At 48.1% G+C, this 25,355-nt stretch overlaps 1 protein-coding gene across 2 annotated transcripts in view; it reads left to right on the top strand.

Moving 5' to 3' along the window:
• ARHGAP36 (Rho GTPase activating protein 36) overlaps positions 1 to 23,023 on the top strand; it is a 31,082-nt gene extending 8,059 nt beyond the window's left edge. The window contains exons 2-12 of one of the 2 annotated variants that reach the window (XM_049873409.1): positions 15,934 to 16,092; positions 17,263 to 17,325; positions 17,823 to 18,055; positions 18,331 to 18,523; positions 18,752 to 18,807; positions 19,060 to 19,210; positions 19,657 to 19,805; positions 19,977 to 20,153; positions 20,484 to 20,581; positions 20,717 to 20,823; positions 22,866 to 23,023. In XM_049873409.1, the coding sequence (XP_049729366.1) occupies positions 15,934 to 16,092; positions 17,263 to 17,325; positions 17,823 to 18,055; positions 18,331 to 18,523; positions 18,752 to 18,807; positions 19,060 to 19,210; positions 19,657 to 19,805; positions 19,977 to 20,153; positions 20,484 to 20,581; positions 20,717 to 20,823; positions 22,866 to 23,023 (1,544 nt within the window). Of the gene's footprint in view, positions 1 to 15,839; positions 16,093 to 17,262; positions 17,326 to 17,822; positions 18,056 to 18,330; positions 18,524 to 18,751; positions 18,808 to 19,059; positions 19,211 to 19,656; positions 19,806 to 19,976; positions 20,154 to 20,483; positions 20,582 to 20,716; positions 20,824 to 22,865 lie in introns of those variants that run through there. The other variant, XM_049873408.1, reaches the window with a different exon arrangement.
• The last annotated feature ends 2,332 nt before the right edge of the window (positions 23,024 to 25,355 follow it).

The following is a 25,355-nucleotide window of genomic DNA, read 5'->3' as shown; positions in this document are numbered from 1 at the left end:
TGAGCTGGTAGCCAGTGCCTCCAGTGGCCCTTTAGCTGTGACTGGGCTAATAACTACCCACCCCCACCCCATGCAATGTATTGTTTTCATTTGGATTTCTCAGATGAGGCTGCCGGAAAGCATTAGAGCAGCATGAGCCCCATTAGGCAAGCACAGTGTCCCCCCTCAATCATGAATAATACAAAATGGGGTCCATTTAGGAATCTTTTCTGAGGGGGGCTCTGCTGGTCTATGCGCAGTTTGATATGGAGCTGTCTGATCTGCTTGAAATTCACTGCATACCAGATTCTGGTGCTGATGCTGTGGAAACCTGTCTGGGGGAGCTGTGAAACCACCCCTTTGTCCCACCCTGACCCCCCACACACTTCTGTCCGTATGTCTTCATGTCCCCTCCATACTCAATTCTCCCTACCCCATGGCTAGAAAATGCTCACTCTGGGCACTTTCTTTCAGCACCAGACTAAGGAGAGCTCCCAGCGCTGGAACTATTGAGGTGCTCATGTGCCTAGAGTAATTAAAGATTTTGAGGTGTCAACAAAGCAGGTAATTAGGTAGAGAAGGTATCAGCTATCTGAGAGACAAAGTAATTATGCTGAGCACTCTATGTGCTGTCAGTAAACTCGAAAGAAAGATTTGTTGCAAAACGATACTGTTTGATAGAGACTTCAATGTCTAGCAGGAACCAGGGGGCTCTTAGTGAGGCTGTCTGGCATAGAAGAAAAGTTTAGGAAGCATGACAGATCTGTGTTCAAATACCAGCTCTGCTTCCTACTGGCTGTGTGACCTTGGGGAAGTAACTTAACTACTCTGAACCTGATGTGTGATGTGGAAAATAGTGGTAATCACAACTCTATCTACCTCACAGGGTCATTGCAAGGATTCAAGGACATAATGGATGTAAGAATACTTAGCACAGTGCCTGGTACACAGTAAGTGCTTAATAAATGGCAGCATTATTATTATGATTATAGTTATTATTCTTATTATATACCAGGCACTCTCTCCAGGAGCTGAAAGTGTAAGGAGAGACAAATAAATAATGGCACTTATGTATGATCCTGTCATGAAAAGTAGGAAGAGTTTAACTGTGGTGCCTCAAAGGAGGGAATCCTCAACTTGGAGGGGGAACAGAAAAGCAGGGAAAGTTTCCTGACTCTTGAGTTAGGTCTTAAAAAATAAGTAGGAGATTATCATGAGGCCCACGGGGGAAAGGGCTTTCCGGGCCATTGGATCTGCCCACACAAAGCCAAGGAGGTGTGAAACAGCTAGGTCCTGAGCAAATAGTTAGGCTCAGCTGGGTTGGAACTGGGATCTCCTAGGGGGGTCGGGTCAGAGTCCAGGAATCTTTCTGGCTTACTCCCACCAGCCCACACACTGCGCCCTACAGCGCCCTACCTGGCCAGTCACGTGCAGCGCCCTCCTCTTCTTTTCCCTCTGCAGCCAGGTAAGCTCACGCCCTGCCCCAGCGGGCCTTGCGCGCGAGGCAGCAGGCAGGCTGGACGGGGAGGTCAGGCCAGCGGGCGCCCCTGCCCGGTCGCCGCCCCTACCTCTTCCTTCCTCCCAATTCTGGGTTGCAACGCTGCCCCTTCCCCAAGACACACCGTGCTCACGGTCACTCGGGGTCTTTTAAACAACCCCGTGCACTCACACACCGCACCTCTACACATTCATGCAGTGATCTCCCTTCCAAGACACACAGGGTCTCCAGTGCTCCATCGGAGCCAAACACACCCAAAGACACACACCTCACCCTCACACACCTTTGAACACAGGCACCTTAAGTCGGCTGCATTTAGACGCCTTGCCCACAAGAACATACACAGCAAACACCGCACGTAAAACCACACTGACACACCGAATCTAAGTGTAAACACACACCAAATGCACAAATACACATGCTTTAAAGGGTACACACGGAAACACACACCGCACACTTACGCTCACCAGAGAATGACCACAAGCCTCGGCAGAAACACACATCGAACACACCCACATCCAGACCGCACCCACATAGTCACACTACACAATCTGGCAGAAACATACAACCTACAAGCGTGCACACTCAAACACCGTGCAAACACACGCTGCATGTCAGAGAGCAAACCTAATGCACACCACACCAAACACCCGTGCTAAAACGTGCACCGCGCACACACCGCCCGGTCACACACTGAACGCACACAGCCATCCCGCACCCGCGCGCGCGCGCGCACACACGCTTACATGCATACATACGTACACACACAGCCCGCCCCCGCCTTCCCTCGGGCGGAAGAGAAGGGGGCGAGGAGGGGAGGAGAGGGATGGGTGGGCGGGGCTGGGGGAGCAGGAAGCTCCGTGGACACTTGGCATGGGCACTGACGCCCTTTTCCCTTTGACCTGGGGTGTTGCCCTATTAATACGCCTGTTGCCTGTTCCCCCACAAAGGGAATGAGTGAGTTGGGTCCAGGCTGGATCCCCAGAAGCCTAGGAAAACGGGAAGGTGCGGGGAATCCGCGCACGGGCTGCTCCCGGCGTGCGGGCTCTGCTGGGACCCTGACTACTCGCGGTGGAGCAGTTGCGCAGGCTCCACCTCCTCGCACCCTCCCCCAGGCCCCATCACCGCCTTGACTTCTGCCCCTAGGGAGGGAGGCAGGGAGTGCTCTGTCTTCCCCTAGTCGAGAAAGCTGCGGGCAACTGTTGGCGGCGGGGAGCTTGATAGGTTTTAAGAAGTAAGGAGTTTAGACCCACAGACAAGCTTTGTGCGAAACCTGATCTAGTATAGCTTGAAGACAATGGAGAGCTCACTATTTTGCATAGCAATTAATTTTCTACAGAAAATTCAAGGGCTATTAGAAATTGCCGACCCGCTGTACACATAGTAAACCAAAAAAGCCGTCCAGTGGATTCCGACTCATAAGCACCCTGTAGGACAGAGCAGAACTGCTCCATAGGGTTCCAAGGCTATAATCTTTACGGAAGCAGACTGCAACATCTTTCTCCCACGGAGAGGCTGGTGGGTTCAAACCGCAGTGACTTTAACCACTGCGCCACCGGGGCTCGGGACACATAGTAGGGCACTCTAAATGTCTCTCTCTCGCTTATACCACCACATGCAACAGGGATTTCTGCAGCCCAGGCCCATCCGCATCGCTCTTGGACAGTTGGTGAGACCCTCCAGAACAGCGGCATTGGCCTCGAGCACGGGGCGGCAGGGGGCGGTAGAATCTCCGAAGGTGCTTTGCACTTCTGGCGGCGTAGCCTCGGTGCTGTCGCTCCCCTCGGGGAAACTGGAGTCTGAGGAGCCCCCCACCCCCATTGTAGTGAGCTACGGGGTTCACTCCAGGATGCTCCGCGGCCAGATGCGCCTCTGGCCAAGGTCCTCCGCTGTCTTCCCACAGTGATAGACAGCTGGGGCGGATGGGGGGGGGGGGAGGAGAGGGTGAAGAAGGAAGGCAAGGTGGGGGAACTGGACTGCGCTCCCGCGACGGATTCTGTGAAATGCTGCGGAAAGTGCAGTGGGAAGTGCACGGGCTTCGGAGCCGATGTAGGGCTGAAACCCAGCTTTTCCACCGCTTAGCTTGACCACTTTGGCAAGTCACTGGCTTACGTAGTGGTGGAGCTGTGAGATTTAAAGATCATACATGTCAAGTGCTTAGTCCCAGTTAAATTCTGAGGATGTCCATTCCCTGTCCTGCCTCCCGCCCCCATCAAAGAGGTACAGATTTGGGAATTGGGAAGTCAGAGGCTGGGAGGAGGACATGGCCACCAGCTGATGCTCCCGAGCCAGGACAGAAAGGCAAAGAATGGACAGGCTTTGGGTTAACATTCAATTTCTTAAGCAATGTGCTGTGTTTAAAGAGAATTCCCTGTGCCACTGACGACAAGAAATGGAGAGACCCTTCTCTCCATCACTTCCACCCTCACAGGTACTTCCTAACTCACTCTCCTGCATTCATCCCCCCTTCTCCAAGCTGCCACTTTAGTTTTTTAAACAGACAATGAGTGCTCCTTGGGTGCCAGGAATGTCTGCTCTTACCTTATGTCCCACCAGTGCCTAGCACAGTGCCAGGTACACACACACATACGTGCTGAAAAGAGATGCCCTTTGTGAAAACCCTCAGAAACACTGAAACTTGTGAGTACCGAAGGAGTTATATGGAACTTAGAGGGAGGACTCCAGTAGTGGCACTCCAGGCCCTGTTGGGGGTGGGGGGAGCAGTGGCTTTGGATGAGAGCTATTCTATTCCTCCTCAAAGTCCTCCAGCTCAAAGCCTGCCTGGAAGGGCATTGTCTCACTGATGCAGAGGCTTCTGCAGTCAATTAAGAGGAAAGCCTCTTTCCTGGAGGGCAGAGGCCCTGGCCAGCTAGCAAGTGAGTCACTCCCCCAGAGCTGGGCAGCAGAGGTGGTGCTAAAGTGGCAATGGATCAGGTCAAGATGGCATGAGGAGATTACGTGAGAGATGATGAGAAGGGGGATGAGGCAGGAGCTTGATCCTCTGAGGTTGGGGCTAAGCGGTAGAGTGGCTATGGTCATGTGCATAAATTCAGCTCGTATACCCCACTCCCCACTTCCAGCTCCACCAAATCCCCAAAGACAGCTCTGACAAGGGTTCATAGAGGAGGAAGTGGGGTAGTGGGAGGCCTGAGTTCTAATCTGGACTTTGCCACTTACTGTGTGACCTTGGGCAAGTACTTTTCCCTCTCTGGGCTTCAGTAGCAAGGGGACACATCAATAGGGTATGTGATAATGTGCAAAGATTAAAACAAAATGTTATGTCAACTTGACTGGAGACAGCTAAGAGGGAGGGCTGAGTCCAGAGGCAGATGGCCTGGGCCCTTTCCTGTCTGGCTGTTAACTGCAGGCTGTAGCCTCTCCTCTGCCCAAACCCAGAAGGAAGTTAAGTGGGCAAGGAGGCTCTCTGCCAGTATTTCAAACAATCCTCCCCAAGTGCTATGGGGTAAGCATTTATCTCCCTATTCCCCAGTTTAGAAAACTGAGGCTGGGTGATATCCAGTGGTCTACCTTCTCTTATGTGGTCTTTGTGTATTTGTTACCAAGGTGATCACTGTAATCCAAATCAACAACCCACCAGTCCTCTACCAAAATTGGCTCCCTGCGCACTTGGGTTCAGATCATATCTCCCAGTGTCCCTAACACCAATCCCTACATTGGTGGTTGCTTTTCTGTCAAGGTAGCTGGCTACTTGGGTGGGTTTCTCCTTTCATCTCATATGACAATACCACCTCCCCTACCCAACTCAAATCTTTCCCTGGCATGTTAGTTTAAAAGTTCACTTTAAAAAGCAAGCATCACCAGGGAGATGGACCCCAATATCAGTGTCTCATCACAAGGAAGGGGACTGCCTGCAGGGTGCTGCAGTGAGGAAGGGGAGCAGAGCTGCCAGGGCCAGAAGGAGGGGCTGCAGAAAACCTCACATTCAAGAGAGGATGGAGAGAGGATGCTAGGGATGAGTTGGACCAGCCTCCGACAGCTACTCCCTCCCTTTTCCCCCTCTCCTGATATGGTGTTCTAGAATGTATAAAGGGGCAGCACCCAGCCCATTTCCAACAGGAGGATAGGGAGAGATCCTCTCCTTCAATGGAAGGAAAAAACTGACATTCCTATGTTGGGTAGGATTTATTCCATTCCTGAAGGGGGGAGGCAGGTGGGGAGGGGGCAGGAAGAGGATAAGAGAGCATCTTGGTGGTGGTGGTGGTGGTGGTGGTGAGGTGGTACTTCTGAAAGCAAAGAGAGCACCAGAGAGCCACCTCAAGAGACTACCTCAGTGTTACCTCAAGAAGCTTTCTCTCTCTTTGCTAGGGGATCAGAGAAACTTGCCACTGGACTTCTGGATCCCATTTCCAATCCCAACCCCTAAGGGGCACATCCATGAGCCTTTGAGGAATAAGTCCATATCTTCCTGGGCTGCCACAGTATCTGTGTATGCCTGGAGCCAGCAGCTGGTACATCCCACACTCACACTCTACCCTCTCCCTTTCTTCTTTCCTTTGCCTAGACTCCAGCTAGCTTCCCTCTCCTTCCCTCTGGCCAGGCTCATTCCACAGTCTCTGACATTCTTGACTGTCTTCTCTTTCTTCTCCATTCCCGTCCCTCTGTCAACAGCACTCTCCCTTTGTTCATTTACTTGGCCCAATAAAGGAGAAAATTTGATTGGCAGGGAATGTAATTATGTGTTTGAAACCCCTGTCCACTTCAGATCTTGTGTTTAAAACCGCATATTGCCCTTGTTGTATCAGATGAAGATACTTGGCTCTGGTAAATAATATATATATATTTTTTCCTGATTGTGTGGTGATTTGTAGATAGGATTGGTGGTCTGCAAATTAGAAGAGGGCATTTCTGGAAGAGGTTTTAGAAGATAAGATGGCTTGGACAGGTGTGGAGAGCCTTCTGACTTCCTCGGGTGCCCAAGGTATGCGAAGCAGGCACAAAAAGAAAAATGCAGACTACAATAGTGGACCAGGGGGTACTGAAACCACTCTGATTCAGGTGGCTGGTCGACCTTCTGAAGTCAGCTTCTGTTCGCTTTTGCTGCTGAATGAACTTTGGACAAAATGACCCTTTTGTCTATGAGTTTGGAGGAGCAGAGGACCTGGACAAGTACAGGAAACAAGGAGAAGGAACAATGAAACAAGGCGTGGAGTGAGGGGAGGGGGCTTGTTCTGTATGCAATCCTTGTGTGCATAGGGCCAACAAGGGATATTCCTTGCCCTCCAATGCCACACACACACAAGTCAGGGTAGAAAGGAAGCAATGTGGTGTGAAAAACAGTATCCTAAACAGTATCCTGAACAGTCCAGGAATTCTGGGTCTTCCTCTTGGCTCTGCCACTAATTAGCCCTGAGGCCCTGGGTAGGTTTCTTGACCATCTGAACCTCTGCTTCTGCTTTTTTCTTCCCCTCTAATGTCCCCCTCCCCAGGAGAGGGGAAGATTCAGTGCACCCCTTGGGCTGAATCTTGAAAAAGAGATGAGTTTTGAATAAGGGGAGGGAGGGGAAGAGCAGATTGTGGGGTACAATGAGAAACAGTGGGAGTAGCCCAGGGAATTCAGCAAACAGGTATGCATGCGCAAGGCGCTGAGCTGACGGCTGTGTGGAAAATTGCTATGAATCAGTCCCTTCACCGCGTAGGGCTGTACAGAGAGTGGGGGAGTCTGAGCGGCAGAGCCCAGCGCTCACAGCGTCAGTAGCTCGTCCCACGACGGGCCACAGCCGCACAGCCGGACTGAGGAGCCGGTCTCGCAGCTACTTGTTCCCTGGCCGGACCAGAAGAGTCGCCAAGAGGTAGTGCTGGGGCAAGGGCTCCAGGGGCCCCAGTACGACCCACTGGGGGTAGAGAGAGGGAGGTGGGGGTACTCCAAGTGGACAGCCCGACGTGAGGAGGGTGCGGAGGCCTGACAGTACTGAGCAAGTTGCCTATGCTTTCTCATTTCTTGGCACCAACGTAGAGCGGCAAGAAAGATGCGGTTTTTCTAGTTCTTGGAGGGAGCCGGCAGCAGAGAGTGGTTTTTGGGCCCGCGGGCTTTGTTGAACTTTGCAGGTTCTGCGCTCTTTCAAGTCACCTAGGAGCCTGGCGCGCGCGCAGCGCAACTCGGCCCGAAGGCAGCGCTCTGCTGCACAGGGCTCTCCAGAGGCCAAAGCCACCTTGGCGAGGCCTGAGGGGCTAAGGGCGCAGCCGCCGCAGCACCCTCCTTCCCGCTCCCTCCCTCGCCACCACCCCCCCTCCCCCGCCTGGCTCCGGGCCTGGGGTTTGCAGCTGGGCGGGACTCGTCCGGTAGGGAGGGCTAAAAAAAAAAGACCCTATTCAGACCCTGCACTCTGAAGCAGCTGGGCCTGCGAAGGGTGGGGGCGCACTGTCCAGCTGTGGACCGCGACAGCGCGGTCCTGTGCCCAGGGGTTAGCCGAGTCCCGTAGAAAAATCAAGGACTTTGCAGACGTGCGAGTTGTGTCTCGACAGCGCTCTTAGATAAACATGATGATAATAAATCACGCCAGTTGTGTGGTTGCGTTTTGGGCTTGGAGACACTCACCACTCACCGACTTGCCCAAGACCACCCAGCTGCTTAGTAAAGGAGCAGGCCTCCTGACTTGTGGTCCAGGGCTTTTTTCTCATTGTCATAGACAAGATAATGGTGTCTTTTGGAGTGGGCTAGATAGGGAGTTCGACAGACAGATTATTTTTTTTTAATATGGTTTCTTTAGTGTAGTTTTAAAATGACATTTCTATCATGAAAACTACAAGGAGAAATGTCTCTCACAACCTCAATTCTCTATGACAGTCATTTAGAATGATTTTGAAAAAGAAAACTGACACAAAAAAAAGTATTATTGGGGAAGATATAATCAAAGAAGAGAAGGGGGCAAAGAGAAAGGAGAGAAAGCTCCACGCACGCATTCTGAGAACTTCATCCTGGAGATTTTCTTGGCTTGGTCTCTGTTCAAATGGTTTGGAGGAGAGTGTCCCCACTGGTCAGCTCTCTCTCACCTACTCTGCAGAAGCCCCAGCTGCGACCTGGAGGGACAAAGGCTTGTGACCCTCCCTCTAATTCAGAGTCTCATCTCCCTCCTTCCCTGTCTTGCAGTGAATACGCTGGAGAAGTGTATTCTGTGTGTGAAAATGCATATCTTAGAGAGTACGAAGAGGTGATGGATGTGTGCATGTACATCTGTGAGAGGGAATGTGTGTGTGTGTGTGTGTGTGTGTCTGTAAGGAAGTGTGTCTCAAAGAGAGAGGTTGGTGGTGGTGGTGGCCACCGGGGAGTTGAGAAGATGGGAAAAATGAATCAGAGTTTACTGAGCGCATAGTAAAAACCTACAGCTGAGTATAAGGGTCTTCTCAGTGGAGCCTTGGGAAATGGTAAATTCTTCTTATTTCTTAAAGGAACAAAGGGGAGAAATATATGTAAATCAGCACAGGAAAGGATGATATTAGATCCATGGGCCTTCTTTGATAGTCCTTCAGACCCTTGATGTTATGTAACCTCCAACTAGGCTGCAAATTCCTAAGGGCAGGAACTGGGATTTTCCACTCCAAATGCCCCCTTTCTCCCCTCAACACCTTCCCTCTGCCATTCCTAGCATGGGTGGCTTGTGCACTGTGCTGAGGAAGCCAAAGGTATGGGCTAAATACCTTTTGTGGGTCAGTTAACTTTTGTCTACATTTGACAGCCTAGACTACTCCCCTCATCCCCTTCAGTTAGCTGCCTTGCAGATCTCTGATCGTGAAAGACCCAGTGAAGAAACAATTCATGTCATCCCCTCTGACAGTGTGCTTCCTGCTGACAGTGGCTGCATACCCATTTTCACTGTCAAAAGATGGTGCAGAGGCGTTCTTCAGTGGGGGCACTATCTGCCTCATTCCAGATAGGAGCACTTCTGCTCAGTCTTCCCCTCACATTTGACTCTCAGGTGTTTTGGCAAAATTTCCTTACCTTGGAACAGCCATTCACCCTTTGGAGGATGCTTTCATTCCATCCTGTCTTTTATTTAATCTTCGCAGCCATGCCATAGTTATCATGATTCTTATTTTGCAATGCCAGGATACTGAGGCTCAGAGAGATAAGACCATTTGCTCCAAGTCATGCATGCAGTTAGCCTGGGAACTTACATGTGGTGAGGCTGGAATTTGAACTCAAGCTCCAGTTCACATCTCAGGAGCATTATAGGATAGCACACTGTCAGGTTGGGATGGGAGTGGAGTGGAGTGAGAGATGGTGGTGGGAGGAAAATATAAGGGTTTTGGTGCCCTCCTCCTCTACCCACTCCTCTTCTCTACCTTCCATCATAGCCTTTTTCAAAGCTGCATATATATATATTCCTATTTCCCAAGGAACGGCACAGGATAACGTGTATAAATAAGACCTCATAAGCCCGGGCACATCCTTAGGAAAGAAGGTCGTTCTGACTTGGATCTTCCCAGTTACAGACAGCAGATATCGGTGGTAAATACCAGGAGATAGCATGGTTTGGTAGGAAGGGCAAGGCCTGGCCTGGGGAGAGGTCAGGATGCCTGGGTCCCAAATCATATTCCTCCATGGCATGGAACTTCAGGCAAGTCACATGTTATGCAACTACCATGGCATGCAACTTCAGGTAAGTCACATGTTATTCACAGCCCTGGTTTGTTGTTATCTGTAAAACTTGGAAAAATAATCCCCACCTACCTCCTTCCCAGGGGTTGTTGTGAGAATAAAATGGCATGATTCATTTATTCATGAATCATGAATAGCTGTTTTAATTACAAGACCTTAATGTTCTCTCAGAACCCTGAGATTTTATAATCCTATGATTACCCAACAAACACTTATTGAATACCTACTGTGTGCTAGGGACTGGAGCTAATAGGCCTGAAAAGCTTTAGAGAAAGTAAAAAGTACAAGACAAATTAGGCATTTAAAAATATTTTACTTCCTGTGAATGGGACAACTTACTTTTTATTTTTCCACTTCAACTTAATAGAAGAGTAACCAAGAGGGGAAAAAAAGATATACGATGACATAGCTGTATGATGCCAGCACTGTTATGCACCATGACGCATCCTGCAGATACTAGTGAGACTATCTGTATCTTGTTGTATTCGATGTCACATCACCTTGTTTACACTATCCTTTGGGGGTGTTTACAGAATAAAGGTTGCTTTTCACCATCCTGAGCTTGAGTTGTTTCTCCAGTTAATAAAATTTAAAAAGGGCAACCCATGATCTATGGAATGACGACTGTACTTGTTTTACAAAGAGGTTGTAATTTGTGGTGGCAGCCTGCCTTTCAATCTGACCTACCCTGGCTGAAATCTGGCTTTGATTATATGTGCATTCTTTTTATTTCATTATTAGCCATGCAGAATTTTGCAGCTGTTAAGAGCAGAGGTGAATGGGACAGTGGACAGAGCCCCGGGACTGAGGAGAACTGGGTTCTTGTCTAGGCTATGCTGTCATATTACTGTCTGACCTTGGGAAAACCCCTGTCCCTCTCTGAGCCTCAGTTTTCCAAACTGTAAAATGGTGGTTTTGGACTAGGTTATGTATTAGATAGATACCTTCTATCTCTGAACCATCATAATATTCTAAGTAGTTCTTTAAACATTCTCTTTTGGAATGTAGGGGTTTTCTCAATGTATTTTTAACAGTACAACTACCAGTTTATGAGCTTCTGCTATGACATGATGGGCTGACTCCATGTATTGACAAACATCATCCCTAGGTTTAATTATCTTGGGGCATCACCACTGCGTAGGATAAAATGAGTCATGTTCACTGCGTCTGCAGCCCTTGCTGAAATGGAGGCTATGGGATATCAACTTAAAGGCTAAGTCATTAATGCTCAGGGATGAAGGAGGTAATGTGCCAGCAGACCAAATCGGTACCCAAATGTTTTCATCTAGAGACCAGTATCTCTTTCCCATGTTGTGATATATTAATGGGGATATCTTTATCCATTGTCGCTTCCTGTAGACATTTGAATAACATACCGGTTGCAATACCTTCTGGGTACCCAGCCTCATCCACTATCAATTTCTCCAACTCTGAAGAGCTCTCGGAAGCTTGCAGCAAAATTCTGATGGGGCCATAAAGTGCCTAATTTAAAAGGATTCAAACCACTGCATTTGTGCAGTCCCTGTTTTTTTTTTCTTGTAGGTGTTTACTAGTGAGGGCCACAATATTCTAACTAGTTGATGGGGGCAATGGAGTAAATTAGCCCTCCAAATTGTGAAGGCTGTGGATTTATGCCTGGCTGAAAGCATTTCTACCCTCACAGTGTCGAAGTGGGTGACCTTTCTGACGTTAATTTGTCTCTCCATCTGTGCTGTACATTTTGGGAGGACTCGAGGAACAGGCTTGTTTCCTCTTTTTGTATTGCTGGAGACTTGATCTATCTAGGTGTCCCACCTCCCTTTATTAAAAGTCTCTGTCCCGGTATTAGCTAATATCCTAAATCTCTTTACTGCTCCAAATGAACTAATAGTTTCTTTTGCTAGTGACAATGTAAAATTGGATGGCTTGAAAGAGAAATAAATTTTGGGACATATAGGCATTTTACTAGTTTGAATAATAACATTTGAAAAATCGACCTATGTAGTTAGCGTTTTGAGATTTTTTTATACCTTATCCTGATTAAATTGGAGATTGAAGAAGAAAGATCTGCTCCAAATAGTCTCCCAAGATCCCCTTACCTGTTTTTAATTTTATTCAGATTTAGTAGAGATTGAGCAGAGTAGGTCCTTAGATGCATTGATACAAACTCTAATTTTAAAATTACTTTTGAAGCCTTATGTTTTCTGGTATACCCAGACTCTCTGCAAAGAACCTTCGGTATGACGTTTATAAAATACCAATGCTAATATATCACACGTACATTATTTAATATAACTCTCACACAAGTGCTGAAATGGGTACTGTGTTATTTCCTCATTTTCTAGAGGATGCCTCTGAGGGTCAGAGAATTCAACTGACTTTCCTAAGGCCACACAGCTTGGACGTTGTCAAGTTTGCCTTCAAACTTAGTTGTATTTGACTCTAACTCCAGCGCCCACTACAGATATTTGTCTGAGGATACTGATTTTGCAAATGTCTTGAATTCTAGGTTGAAGCTGAGCCAGCTTGCTTTTATGTTCCTTCTTTATTACCTTTTTGATCTCAAGGTCACTTTAGGCCATTGCCATGGCGTGGGGGGGGGCAGATGACACTTTGGAGCAAAAGAGGTCTCTTGGCACTTCATTCTCTGCAGGGGACCTCTTTTGTGTTCAGCTTGGAAAATCAGGCCTAAGGACAGATATTCAAATCTCTAGGACTTGCTATGTGCCTCTCTCACAGTGCTGAAGCCTGCCAACCTGCCCCCCTTCTCGACCCCGCCCAGCTCGTTCTTGCCTGGGCACACTGGCCTTCCTAACTGCCTCTGTCTTGTATCCTACTGGTGCCTTGAAGGAGTTGAAGGCAAGCAAGACAGTGCCAATTTTGCTGGCAGAACTGCAGCGAATGACTGCTCTTAAGTTTAGCCCTGTATATTTGAGCAGGAGGCAATGACAAACGGTTTATTCCAAGGCCTTTGATTTCCTTCGGAATTGTAAGCATCTAGGCTGACTCATCTCTCAGAGGCTTTTCTCTCTCTCTCTCCTTGTTTTTTTTTTTTGTTTTTGTTTTTTGTTTTGTTTTGTTTTTTTTGCTTATTTTTATGTTATTTTTTGGAGGGAGGGATTGATTTTCATCCTGGTATTTGTATGGGTGAAAAGAACCAGCTCTCTTCCTTGGATGACCAGATCTGTTAAGCCTCGCTAAGAAGAAAGAGCTGAAGCTCCAAGACAGGTACACAAATAAATGTCCGAATTGGGGCAAGGGGTGAGGGGGAGAAAAATTAAGCCAGAGCTGGGCTGTGTGGGTCAGGATGAGTCTCTTGACTCGTAGACTCTGGACCTGCCATCACAAATAGGGGATTGCTAGAGGCTTTGCCTGGGGCTGTGGTTAGGTGCTTTGCTTGTGCCATTGCCTAAAATGGTCAGTTTGTGGTTGCAGTTTGATGGTTGGGCTCAGGGGATGGTGCCTTGTAGTTGAAGGAGCTTTACAATCCTCTGCTATGGGTTTTTCCTTAGCTCAGTTTAATAGCCATAGAAAGACCACCCCCCATCCTTTCTCATACTGCAGACCTTTTTCATACTCAGATCTCTGGTAAGCATTTCTGACATGGGTGACTTTAGCCATTAGGAAAGTGGGCGAAAGAATTTCGGAGACAAAATTTAAGGGTGGTTTGTGTGTGTGTGTGTTTGTGTGTTTGGATACAGGAAAGCTCATTCATTTAAATTATTGAAAAATAAACCCATACTTACCTTCTCTCTGTCAAAGTCACATTACCTGATCTTTGAAATTTAAACTCCCAGATGATATATAGACAATTATGGTAAAACTCCATGGGAAAGGGCAGCTCAGAAAAGTGGCCACATAGCTACTTTCCTTCTTGTCAAAAGGTTTATGTCCCAAATTATCTTCTTTGTGAGGAACTTGCATCCATACAGCCACCCAAACCATAAACATGGAAGCAATCCTGAATTCTTTCTTCTCTGTTCTAATTAAACTTTTCCCTAAGTTCCATCAATTCTACCCATAAAACCCAGCCCCAGAGACATTGACTTGTGTTAGCATCTCTTGCCTCTTGGCTGATTTACCTACTTGAGGTCTTCTACCCAAACCAGGCGTTTCACCCCTTTCTGATTTTTCCAAACTGCAGCTCTGACTCTGCCACTCTCGGCCTAAAACCCTGCAGTAGTTCCCCCATTGCCTTCAGGAGAAAGTCCAACTCTTTAACGTGGGTTACAGGGCCATTGGTGATCTCATCCCTGCCTATCCAGATTTATCTCCTTCCATACCCTCTAGACAGCTTCAAGAATATGACAACCTCTCTTCCAATCTCCCTGCCTTTGCACAAGCTGTTCTCTCTCTCTCTCTCTGGATGCTCTCCCCCCCCCACCCTCCCCCCTGTCTCCAGGCAGACTTAGATGTTTCCTTCTCTCTGTTCTCACAGTACTTTGTTTATATCTTGGCTGGTTGACTTATCACAAGGTTCTGTAAATTGTTGCTAACCTGTGTATCTCCTTCGCAGCACTGTTAAATCCTTTATGAAAAGAGTAAGTATTATCTTGTTCATCTTTGAATCTCTAGTGCCTGGTGCAAAGTGGGCTTTCTTTTTTAAATGAATGAATAAATGTAAGAACAAATGAATAATAGAGGTGAGGATGAGTAGGAAAGGCTGCTGTCTGGGGTCCAGGGAGATACCCACTGGGGGATCCTGTGCAGCGTGAATGCAGTATGAGATCATGGGCATCATGGAGAAGGGACATACAAAGCAGGTTTTCCAGTACATGAAGACAAACGCCACTCTGTTCACCAATCTTGTATAGGGATTCTCCCTAGAAATGACCTGGAAATGATGTTTGTTTTGGTGCAAATTGATTTTTTTTCATGAAAAAGTAATAGAATTAAGTTGTACAATTTTTGGTAAATAGAGAAAAGGCAAAGGCAAACAAAATCCCACCACTTAATATAGACACTGCTGGTATTTGGATATATTTCCTTCATCTTTCATCTTTATGCATGTTTTTCTTCACATAGTTGAAATTATAATGAATGCAATCCTGTGTTCTATATTTGTTGTTTAAAACATCTTTGTAAACATCACTTTAATGATTGCATAATTTTTTCATATTGTGGCCATTTCATAATTTATATAACTTGTCTCATTGTCTGACTACTTTTTTTTTATAACTATTATGGATCATGTGCATATGGTTTTTCCTGGCTGTAGGAAGATTTCATTAGGATAGATTCCTAGAAGGGAAATCACTGGGTCAAAAGCCTAGGAATGGCTTTTGGCTCCAGACCCATGTGTCCAGTTTGCCTTCTGGAAGAGTTGCACAAATTCACAGTGCCTCTAACCTAGACGAAAGTGCCCATTTCACCCACCTTGACCAGTACCAGATATTATTATTAAAAAATAAAAGTAAACTCCATCAATGTTCTAATGACCTAATGGGAAATACTGCCTCATTGCTGTCTCAATGTGTATTTTTTATTGCAAGGTTGGTTGATTTTTTTTTATCTTTTTCTTTCTTCTTCTTTTTTTTTTTTCTAATTATGTTTCTCTTCTGTGGACTGTCTGTTCAGAGCTGAGTTTTTTTTTTTTTCAAAGTTGGATTTTTTTTTTTTTTAAGTAAGCAACCAGAGGCAGCTCTGCTTAAGGGTGAAGCCGCCTCCCAGTTTTCCCTCCCCCTTCTACCCTGCCCCCACATAGTTCTCTTCACTAGGTCCAGTGACAATTGGATGATGCAGCCTTGATAATCATCCGATTCCAGAATGGGTGGCTGCATTCCTTTTCTGAAGGCAGCAAGGACACGGTGCCCCAGCATCATGCCCCCTTTGCTGTTGTTGTCTGCCTTCATTTTTTTAGTGAGCGTCTTGGGAGGAGCCCCAGGACACAACCCGGACCGCAGGACGAAGATGATATCTATACACAGCCTCTCCGAGCTGGAGCGTCTGAAGCTGCAAGAGACTGCTTACCACGAACTCGTGGCCAGGCATTTCCTCTCTGAATTCGATCCCGAGAGAGGTGAGCTATACCCCGGAGTGTGGCGTCCTCGCCTCCAGGCGAGTGGACCCCCCGAGCGGGATGGGACGGGCTGGGGGTCCGGGAGGGTGGGAGGCGTTCGCACCTGGTCCGGGACGGGTGCGTTCTCCTGACATCGGGGGAACCCGGCAAGCGGGAGTTGAAGGCTTTTGGTAGAACTGCGGAAGAGGTAAAGATTAGTTGAGTTGGGTCGAAGCCTGGGGCTTGAGGGGCAGTAAGACAGACAGGACGATACCAGGGACAGACAGGTGGACAGAGAACAGCTGAAGTGACAAACGGGCCAGGTGGGGTTCGAGAATAAGGCAGAGCAAGAAAGAGGCGCAGAGGGACATTCGGAGAGAGAACTGGTAGAGACAGTGCGGTCGAGAGACTGAGCGTAAAGGGAGATAGCGAGATAGACACACGCGCCAAGCCCAGCCGGGAGCGGTAGGGCGGTGCGCACGCAGCGAGCGGTGCGTTGTCAGCGCTGCCCACCTCAGCTGGCTGCGGGGGAACGCGGGATGGGCCAGGGTTCGAGCGTGCCAGGGGGTCTCAAAGGTCCGCGCGCACTTGGCCGCCGAGCCGAGGGGAGGGGGATTGTCGCGCGGACTGAGGGGTGCTCCTGAAGGAATGGAAAGTGCAGGGGGTGGTGGGTTCGTTTAGCGCACTGGTGAGCGCAGACTGAACCGAGCGAAGAAGACCCCACAGGTAGCTGTGGTCGGGTCACGGGACAGCCAGGTGCCTCTACTTCTGTCGCAGCGCAGAAGGTGCGAGCGCGCCCGCAGCAACTATCCTTGGAGACGGGTACCAGCGGTGACGCCGCAGGCAGAGGCCCTCCCCTCGCCTGTTGCACGGTTCGGGCGCCTCAGAGCACCCAAATTTATGTTTTAAAGATTGTGTTGAGCGATTCTGGTGCCGAGCAAGATGCAGCCGTGCGTGCGCGGTGCCTCAGATGGGCCGGTTTGGTTGAATGCTTGTAGTCTCGTGTGCGATACAAATGACTGGTCCCACTGTCAGACGGGGAAACTGAGTCTGAGAGAAAACAAAACACTGTTCCCGGGCTGGATGGAGTTGTTTGCCCCCCTGCAGATGAATGCATTGCTATGTGTTTTAATCACTTATCAAGTCCAATTTGTGTGCGTGTGCGTGTCTTGTCTTTTTCTCTTCCCATAGTACCAGTTGACCGTCCCGACAACTTGGAGAAGTGGTTTCTGATTCTGAAAGGACAACAGAGGGGTGAGGGGCTCTCATACTTTCGTTTAGTGCTGCACCCCCCCCTTGTATAGCGCCCCTAGCTACTGGTGACTGGGGCGGTGCCTACTGCCTCTGTGGGCGCTCCCCCCCCTTCTGAGAAACCTCGGTAGGTGATGTTTTCAGGAAATGGCGCATTAGCTGTAGGCGCGCGGGGGCGGTCCCCTCAAACCTGTCTAAACCTTCCGGGTGGACCCACCCCAGACAGATCACACCCTGAAGACATCACCCTCATTGCTACAAGGTGGTCACCTCCTGGCAGGACTTAAGGCAGGCACCTTGAGCCCCGTCGGGGTAGTTGAGTGAAGTTGAGTCCTTTTGCCAGCCCACTGCAGGGTCCTTTTGGCTTACTCCCCAGGGAGAGGCGCTGCGTGTCTGTAGCGGTGGGGTTGGCGCGGGCGTGGTACAGCCCCTGCAGTTCCTCCTGACTTAAGCGTTGGGGGGCTTAGACGTTTCTCGTTCTTCTCTCCCTGGTTCCCCAGCTGTCTCACTCAAGACCTTTGGCATTCGTCTGGAAGAGGCGCTGGTGAATGAGCTTACCCGTCGCAAGCATCTGGAACTGAGAACCGCGATGCAGATTGAAGAATCCACCCGTCAGGCTTCCCGCCGACGTGGAAACGTGGCGCAAAGGATGTTTGGCCGCATCAGGCGCCTTTTCAATCGCAGGCGTGATGAGCCCTCCTTGCCCCCGGAGTTCACTCGCCGTGGACGTCGAGTGAGTTAAACCTCCTAGGTTTTAGGCAGGGATCCTTCCTGAGGGAGAGTTACCTGCAGGAGTGTGGGGCGGGAGAGTCAAGGCCTGTGGCCTTGGGGGTAGGGGAGCTGAACAGAACAGGGTGGGAGGGGTGGGATTGGCTTGTCTTGGAGGGAGAGGAGGTCTCCTGTTCTGAATGTCAGGTAATCCTTCTCCCCTGAAAGAGCCCAGGAAAGTCCCAGGGGACCCTGCTGCTCCTCCCTCCCCAGTTTAAGAAAATATTGGTTTCTCCATAGGGTGCAGTTTCTGTGGACAGCCTGGCTGAGCTGGAGAATGGGGCCCTGCTGCTGCAGACCCTGCAACTTTCCAAGATTTCCTTTCCAATTGGCCAGCGACTTCTGGGATCCAAAAGGAAGATGAGCCTCAACCCAATTGCTAAACAAATCCCCCAGGTTGTGGAGGCTTGCTGCAGCTTCATTGAGAAAAATGGTAAGGGAGCCCACAAATGTTGTTAGATCAAGGAAGGAGGGAATTAAAATGGAAAGGGGGTCTCTAGAAACAGGAAGAGAAAAGAGGTTGTGGGATGAAGGACTTGGTGAACATTCCCCAGGCCTGCAGTTGGGGCTGCGATGGGGAGGGAGAGGGGACGGGAGGAGAAGGGAAATGCCAGGGGAAGGGATCCAGTGATACTAAACATTCCTTTGTTTTTTCTTTCAGGCTTAAGCACAGTGGGGATTTTCACCCTTGAATTCTCGGCTGCAAGAGTGCGTCAGGTAAACGGGCTCTGTTTATGCTCCCTTCCCCCATGCTCTGGGTGAAAAATAGCGAGAGGAGGTGGGGGCTCCCCCATAGAGCTGAGGGGAGTGTAGAGCCTAGTGGGGGGAGCAAGATCTTCTCTCTAGCCCTCTAGGAGCATCATGTTGTGGGCTACCCCAACTGAAGCCTGAGACTAGTTGAAGGAATAGACAGGAGGGAGCCTGTGGTGGGCAGGGCAGATAGTCCACATCTTCTCTTCCTTTTTGTAGCTTCGTGAAGAATTTGACCAAGGTCTGGATGTCGTGCTGGATGACACTCAGAATGTTCATGATGTGGCTGCACTCCTCAAGGAGTTTTTCCGTGACATGAAGGACTCTCTGCTGCCAGATGATCTGTACATGTCCTTCCTCCTGACAGCAAGTGAGTCTTCTACCCTCCCCTGTTGGCAAGGAAAAGTGATGTTGGGGGTCTAGGGACAGAGCACAGGCTGCAGAATTCCAAGGAACTAAAGCAAAATGAACATCAGAAGAGAAAGGACATCCTCTCCAAGTGACTTTCCTTATATCTCTTAATATTCCATTATAAGTTTATTGGTTTATAGCTTAGAGTTTTCTCTAGAGTTTCTTGAAGCTGTGCCCTCTCAGGGCAAAGAAGAACCCAGATTCTGCAGAGGAGTGTCTTCCTTTCTTGGGAGTACTTCCTTTCAGAGACCCCAAGCCCAAATGCTATGGGAATGAGCAAAGGCAAGATGCCTGGGTACTCTCTCTGTAGCCTACGGCAATTTTCAAGCAGAATTCCATCGTTCTTAATAAAAGGCTGCTGCCAAGGCTAGCCTCCTGAACCTGCCCTTGTTTTCCTTCCTCCAGCTCTGAAGCCAGAGGATCAGCTTTCTGCCCTGCAGTTGCTGGTTTACCTAATGCCACCATGCCACAGTGACACCCTGGAGCGTCTGCTGAAGGTCCTGCATAAAATTACTGAGAACTGCGAGGACTCCATTGGCTCTGATGGACAGTTGGTAAAAAGCTCTGAGAAGGGGTAGTGAGGGCTCTGTGCAGTAGTGGGTATGCATGGGAGTATATGAGAAAGACAGAGGGAGATCCAGAGAAAGACAAAAGTTACAGACACCTATTTTCACAACTTCCAGTACTACCTCAGGGCCAATCACCTTCTGCTTTCCTTTGCCTAGGTTCCAGGCAATCGTATGACTTCCACCAATTTGGCCTTGGTGTTTGGATCTGCCCTCCTGAAGAAGGGGAGGCTTGCCAAGAGGGAGTCCAGGAAAACAAGGCTGGGGATTGACCACTATGTTGCTTCTGTCAGTGTGATCCGTTCCATGATTGATAACTGGGATATCCTCTTCCAAGTAGGTAGAAATTTCGGACTCACTTATTAATTGCTCTTTCTCCTGTTAACAGGGTAGGGGAGTGTTGTACACACATCCCTGAGGGTAGCCAAACCATGAAGCCACAAAATATCTCAGTCTATAAATTTCTCTTTTATTAGCTGATCATGGTGCCTTCAGTCCTTCTAGGGAGAGCAACCTTGTTTGGAACATTACCATAGAGATCACTGAGTATTCAGGAGGCCATATCGAATCCTGGGTAACTAATAGAAAAAAAAAAAACTAATAGAGAAGAGTATAAATGAAAAGATGTGGAGTAATAAAGGCTAACATTGATGGTTTTACCCTCAGGTGCCTCCTCATATCCAGAGGCAGGTTGCTAAGCGAGTGTGGAAAGCCAGTCCTGAAGCCCTTGATTTTATCAGACGCAGGAATTTGAGGAGGATCCAGTGAGTGTTTCTGGATTTGTTTATGTTTAGCTTGAAGCAGACTCTCCTGTAGGGGGCTGCAAACCCCAGAGCATCTTTAGTAAGCTAGCCCAAATGCACCAACTTACTTGCTTTTTCACATTCTTTTCCATTTAGGAGCGCACGGATAAAGATGGAAGAGGATGCTTTACTTTCTGATCCAGTGGAAAACTCTGCTGAAGCCCGGGCTGCTGTCCTTGCTCAAAGCAAGCCCTTTGATGAAGGTCAGTTCCCTGCTGGCGGTCAGGTCCTTGATGAAGGTCAGACTCTTGCTGAAAGTCAGCCCCGTGCTGAAGGCCAGGCCCTTCCTGAAGGCCAGATCCTTGCTGAAGATGAGCCCCTTGAGGAAGATGAGTCCTCTGAGGAAGATGTGTCAGTCAATGAAGCACTAGTATTTGGATATCTCAGTCAAGGAGTAGTCTTTGGGGAAATCCAAGGTCTTGAGATCCCAAATGATCTTGATATTCAAAGCCCACATCTAGAAGACGTACCAGAGCTTGATGAAGAAGAAGTAGATGATGATGATGATACCCTGAATTTTGATGATCTGCCTCCCCTTGAAGATATTCTAGAACATGATGATGAAATTCCAGAACTCATTGAGATCCCAGACTTTGAAGAAATACCATATTTTGATATGGTCCCAGACCCTGAAGAAGCTCCAGATATGCAGGAAGCCCTCAACCCTGGAGAAAACCCGAACCACGACCTTGAAGAAGGACCACATTTTGAAGACTACCAAAATCTTGACCTTGCAGAAGTTTCTTATCTTGATGTAACCCCGCACAATGAAGAAGCCTCCGAAACTGATGAAATCCCAGACAATGAAGAAGCCCCAGACACCGATGAAATTCCAGACCATGAAGATGCCTCAGATAATGATGAAAACCCAGATTCTGAAGAAGACCCCAATCTTGAAGAGGTCCCAGCAGTTGATAAAGTCCCAAATGATGAAGCTTCAAGTGCTGAAGAAATCCCAGACCATGAAAATGCTCCAGAGGTCAATGGGATTTCAGACTCTGAAGAAGACCTTGACTTTGAAGAAGTCCCAGCTCTTCATGTGGTCCCAAGCCCTGAAGAAGCCCCCGGTAATCATCAAATCCCAAATCATGAAGAATCCCGCGACGTTAATGGAGTCTCAGACTCTGACGAAGATCCCGATCTGGAAGAGGTCCCTGGTCTTGATGCAGTTCCAAATGATGAAGAAGACTCAGGTGCTGAAGGAGTCCCAGATCATGAAGAAGTTCCAGAGGTGAATGGAATTGCAGGCTCTGAAGAAGATCCCAGCCCTGAAGAGGTCCCAGCTCTCCATGTGGTCACAGGCTCTGAAGATGTCCCTGATTTTGGTGAAATTCAAGACCATGAAGAATCCTCAGATGACAATGAAGTCCCAAACAATGAGGAAGCCTCAGACGTCGAAGAAATTCCAGGTCATAGAGAAGCCTCTGATGCCAGTGGAATCCAAGACTCTGAAAAAAACCCCAGTCTTGAAGAAGATTCAGTTGCTGATGTAGTCCCAGAGCCCGAGGATGCTTCAATTCTCAGTGAAATTCCACATCCTCAGAAGGACTGGGCCAACACTTTTGAAGAAGACAAAGTTCATCTCACTGTGGCTCTGGAGCCTGAAGATGTCTCCATTCTCAATACAATTCCAGACCCTCAGAAAGACCTGACTGTCAACCTTGAAGAAGTTATGAATGTGGAAGCAGTTTCAGTGCCTCAAGATCTCGACCCAAAACAAGTTCAGAATCCGAAGGCAATCCAGTTCCGCAAAGGTGTATATGCTGCATTTCCTGTAGATACCACTCTTCTTAAAAACAAATCTCAGCTTGGCCAAAGTCCTCCCCAGAGTCACTGAAGAGTGACACCTGCTGTCTCCCCTTCATGCAGTCCTGTAAGCTTCCAGCTCCAGCTTTGTTACTCATTTTCTTAGTAAAATTAGTCAGATTAGCTGTACGGTGGTGGTGGTTGTTGGGAGGTCTCCCTCTTCCCCCTTCCCTGGTGGAATTGTCTATTTGCTTTGAGTCTGGGGTATCTGTCTCTCTTTCTGTTCTCTAACCCAGTCCTCCCCACTAGTTTCCACAGTGGGCCAAGGTATAGAGATCTTTGCAGTTTTTTTACATGCCAAATGGGAATAATCATTCCGGCCCCTACCTTCTTGCTTCATACTGTATTTGAAGCCCAAAATTATGTCTTAGGCCCTTGGGTGCTGTGGAAAGGATGAAGTCTAGAAACATAAGGAGTTAACATTGTTACTATTTTCCAGGTTCCTCTGAGGAGCCAGATGTGCCTCCTGGCACTGCCCGTTCCCACGACGATGAGGAAGGAGCGGGTAACCTTCCCATTCCGGAGCAAGACCGCCCATTGCTCCGTGTGCCCCGGGAGAAGGAGGCCAAAACTGGCATCAGCTACTTCTTTCCTTAAATGTTTTTCCTTCTATAAGGTGCCGGACAGGGGAAAAGGGTGGGGGTAGACCTGGGGTGTCGCAGGAAACATTAAGGAGAGTGTTGAAGGTAAAGATCTGAGGGTTAGAAGGAGTTCCAGCCTGATGGCTCGGGTCAGGTTGGGAACTCCAAACACACTGTCAGCCCCTTCACTGGGGATGCTTGGTCCCTTCAGCTGGTAAAAGCAGAGATGTTTCTGTGTCATGCCCAGGCTCCCTGGTGCTACCTTGCCTTTCCCTTTGAACCCTGATCCTGGCTTTACCACACTACAGTCCAATCTTTAATTGATGTGACATTCGTGGCAAACACCTGTCCCAGAGAAGCTCACAAATCTCGAGATGCTTTCCCTCCCCCAAAGGGAATTGCATGTTTTTCCTGATTTTCCTACCCTCTTCCTGCGAGCTCAATTGAAAAGCCCTCAAGAGGCATGCTAGAAAGTTAGGTCAGCCTATTGACAGCCGACAAACAATTAATGCTAAACCATGTCACACCAACTCATAGCCGTGTCCCCACGGCAATTCCACCACCTCAGGATTTGTTTTTTTCCCCAAACTATTTAGACCTATGGCTCATCAAACAGCCACTCCCAAAATTCTGTGCAGTTTTGCTTAGGTCAAGTCAACAGGAAAACCTCAAGTGTAAGTCTAACTAGCTTTTCTGGGGTCAAAAATTAGGGAAAAAATTTGGATGAATTAACCTGGATCTGTTTTAAAGACAACTGGTGTTCACACCCTGTTGTCAGCAAAACAGCTAGTTAGGTACACACCTATAGTTCCAAATAGTTAGAGTCACCTGATTACAAATGTTCTTATCTTACCTATCGTCTCTGTAGTTCCTTTATGCAGGGGGGAGACGTGCTCTGGTAACATAGATATGGGTTAGGTATGACATCTAAAATTACAGCTGATATTGATGGGTAACAACTGCTAAGGTCCATGGAATGAGGAATGTTTTGTATTGAGGGATAGAAATTGATCATAGAATGGGTAACAACCGCAAAGCTCGAAGATTTGTGATTGTTAAAACTTCTCTGGCGTTTAATCATTAATAAACATCTGTATTGTGACAGCAGCATATTCATGGCTTACTGTGTGCTTTATTTATTTATTTTAATTTGGGGAGTGAGGTAGGAAGCTCTGAATGGAGAGCTGAAGGGTAAATGGAGGTAGGGGATGGGAATAAGAGGGTGACATGGAATAAAGGAAAGGGGATAACATGGGATAAAGGGAAGGGGATGACATGAAGTAAAGGGGAGAGGGTGACATGGAATAAGGGGGAAGGTGACATGGAATAAAAAGGAGGGTGACGTGGAATAAAGGGGACAGGTGGCATAGAATAAAGAGGAGAGGGTGACATGGAATAAAGCAGAGGGGTTACATGGTACAAAGGGGAGAGGTGACATGGAATAAAGGGGGAAGGGTGACATGGAATGAAGCAGAGGGGTGACATGGAATGAAGGGGAGGGGTGACAAGGAAAAAAGGGGAGGGGTGACATGGGATAAAGGGGAGGGGTGACAGAGTAAAGGGGAAGGGCAACATGGAATAAAGAGGAGGGGTGGCATGGAATAAAGGGGAGAGGTGATGTGGGATAAAGGGGAGGGGCGACATGGGGTAAAGGGGAGGGGTGACATGGAATAAAGGGAGGTGAAGTTGATAAAGGGACATGACATGGAATAAAAGGGAAGGGTGACAAGGAAGAAAGGGAAGGGGGTAACATGGAATAAAGAGGAGGGGTGACATGGAATAAAGGGGAGTGAAGTTGATAAAGGGACGTGGTGATATGGAATAAAGGGGAGCTAGTGACGTGAAATAAAGGAAAGGGTGACAAGGAATAAAGGGAAGTAAAATGGAACAAAGGGGAGGGGTGGTAATTGAATGAAGGGGATAGAAGGGTTGAAGTACAATAAAGAATTAAGGAAGGATGAAGGAGAAATAGGGAAGAGGAATGAAAGAGAAGGGGGAGGGGCTTCAGTGGAGAAGGAAGGAAGGTAAAGGGGGAGACCGCTAAGTATTCTCAACTGAGAATTTTCTCCTGAATTGGTGAAAAATGAAAACCTAAAACATCTGGAGACATGATTTCCAAGGTAAGAGGAGGAAGAATGTGCTGCTGTTTGATTGATAGAACCTTCAACCTCTCTTGAAGGCTCAAGGCTTCTTGATATACTTGGGAATTTCCCATGTCAGTGACAGAGACCCAGAAAGTGAAATGGAGTGTATTATTTATTTTTGCACAATCTGCTTTAGGATATTTCCTTGCATAGAGCCTTACAGACAGCAGAAATGTAATACTGGCTCCCTCCTATAATAATTCT

This window comes from Elephas maximus, chromosome X, assembly GCF_024166365.1.
Source record: "Elephas maximus indicus isolate mEleMax1 chromosome X, mEleMax1 primary haplotype, whole genome shotgun sequence".
In the NCBI taxonomy this organism is placed as follows: domain Eukaryota; kingdom Metazoa; phylum Chordata; class Mammalia; order Proboscidea; family Elephantidae; genus Elephas; species Elephas maximus.
This window is presented reverse-complemented; position numbering and strand designations above follow the sequence as displayed.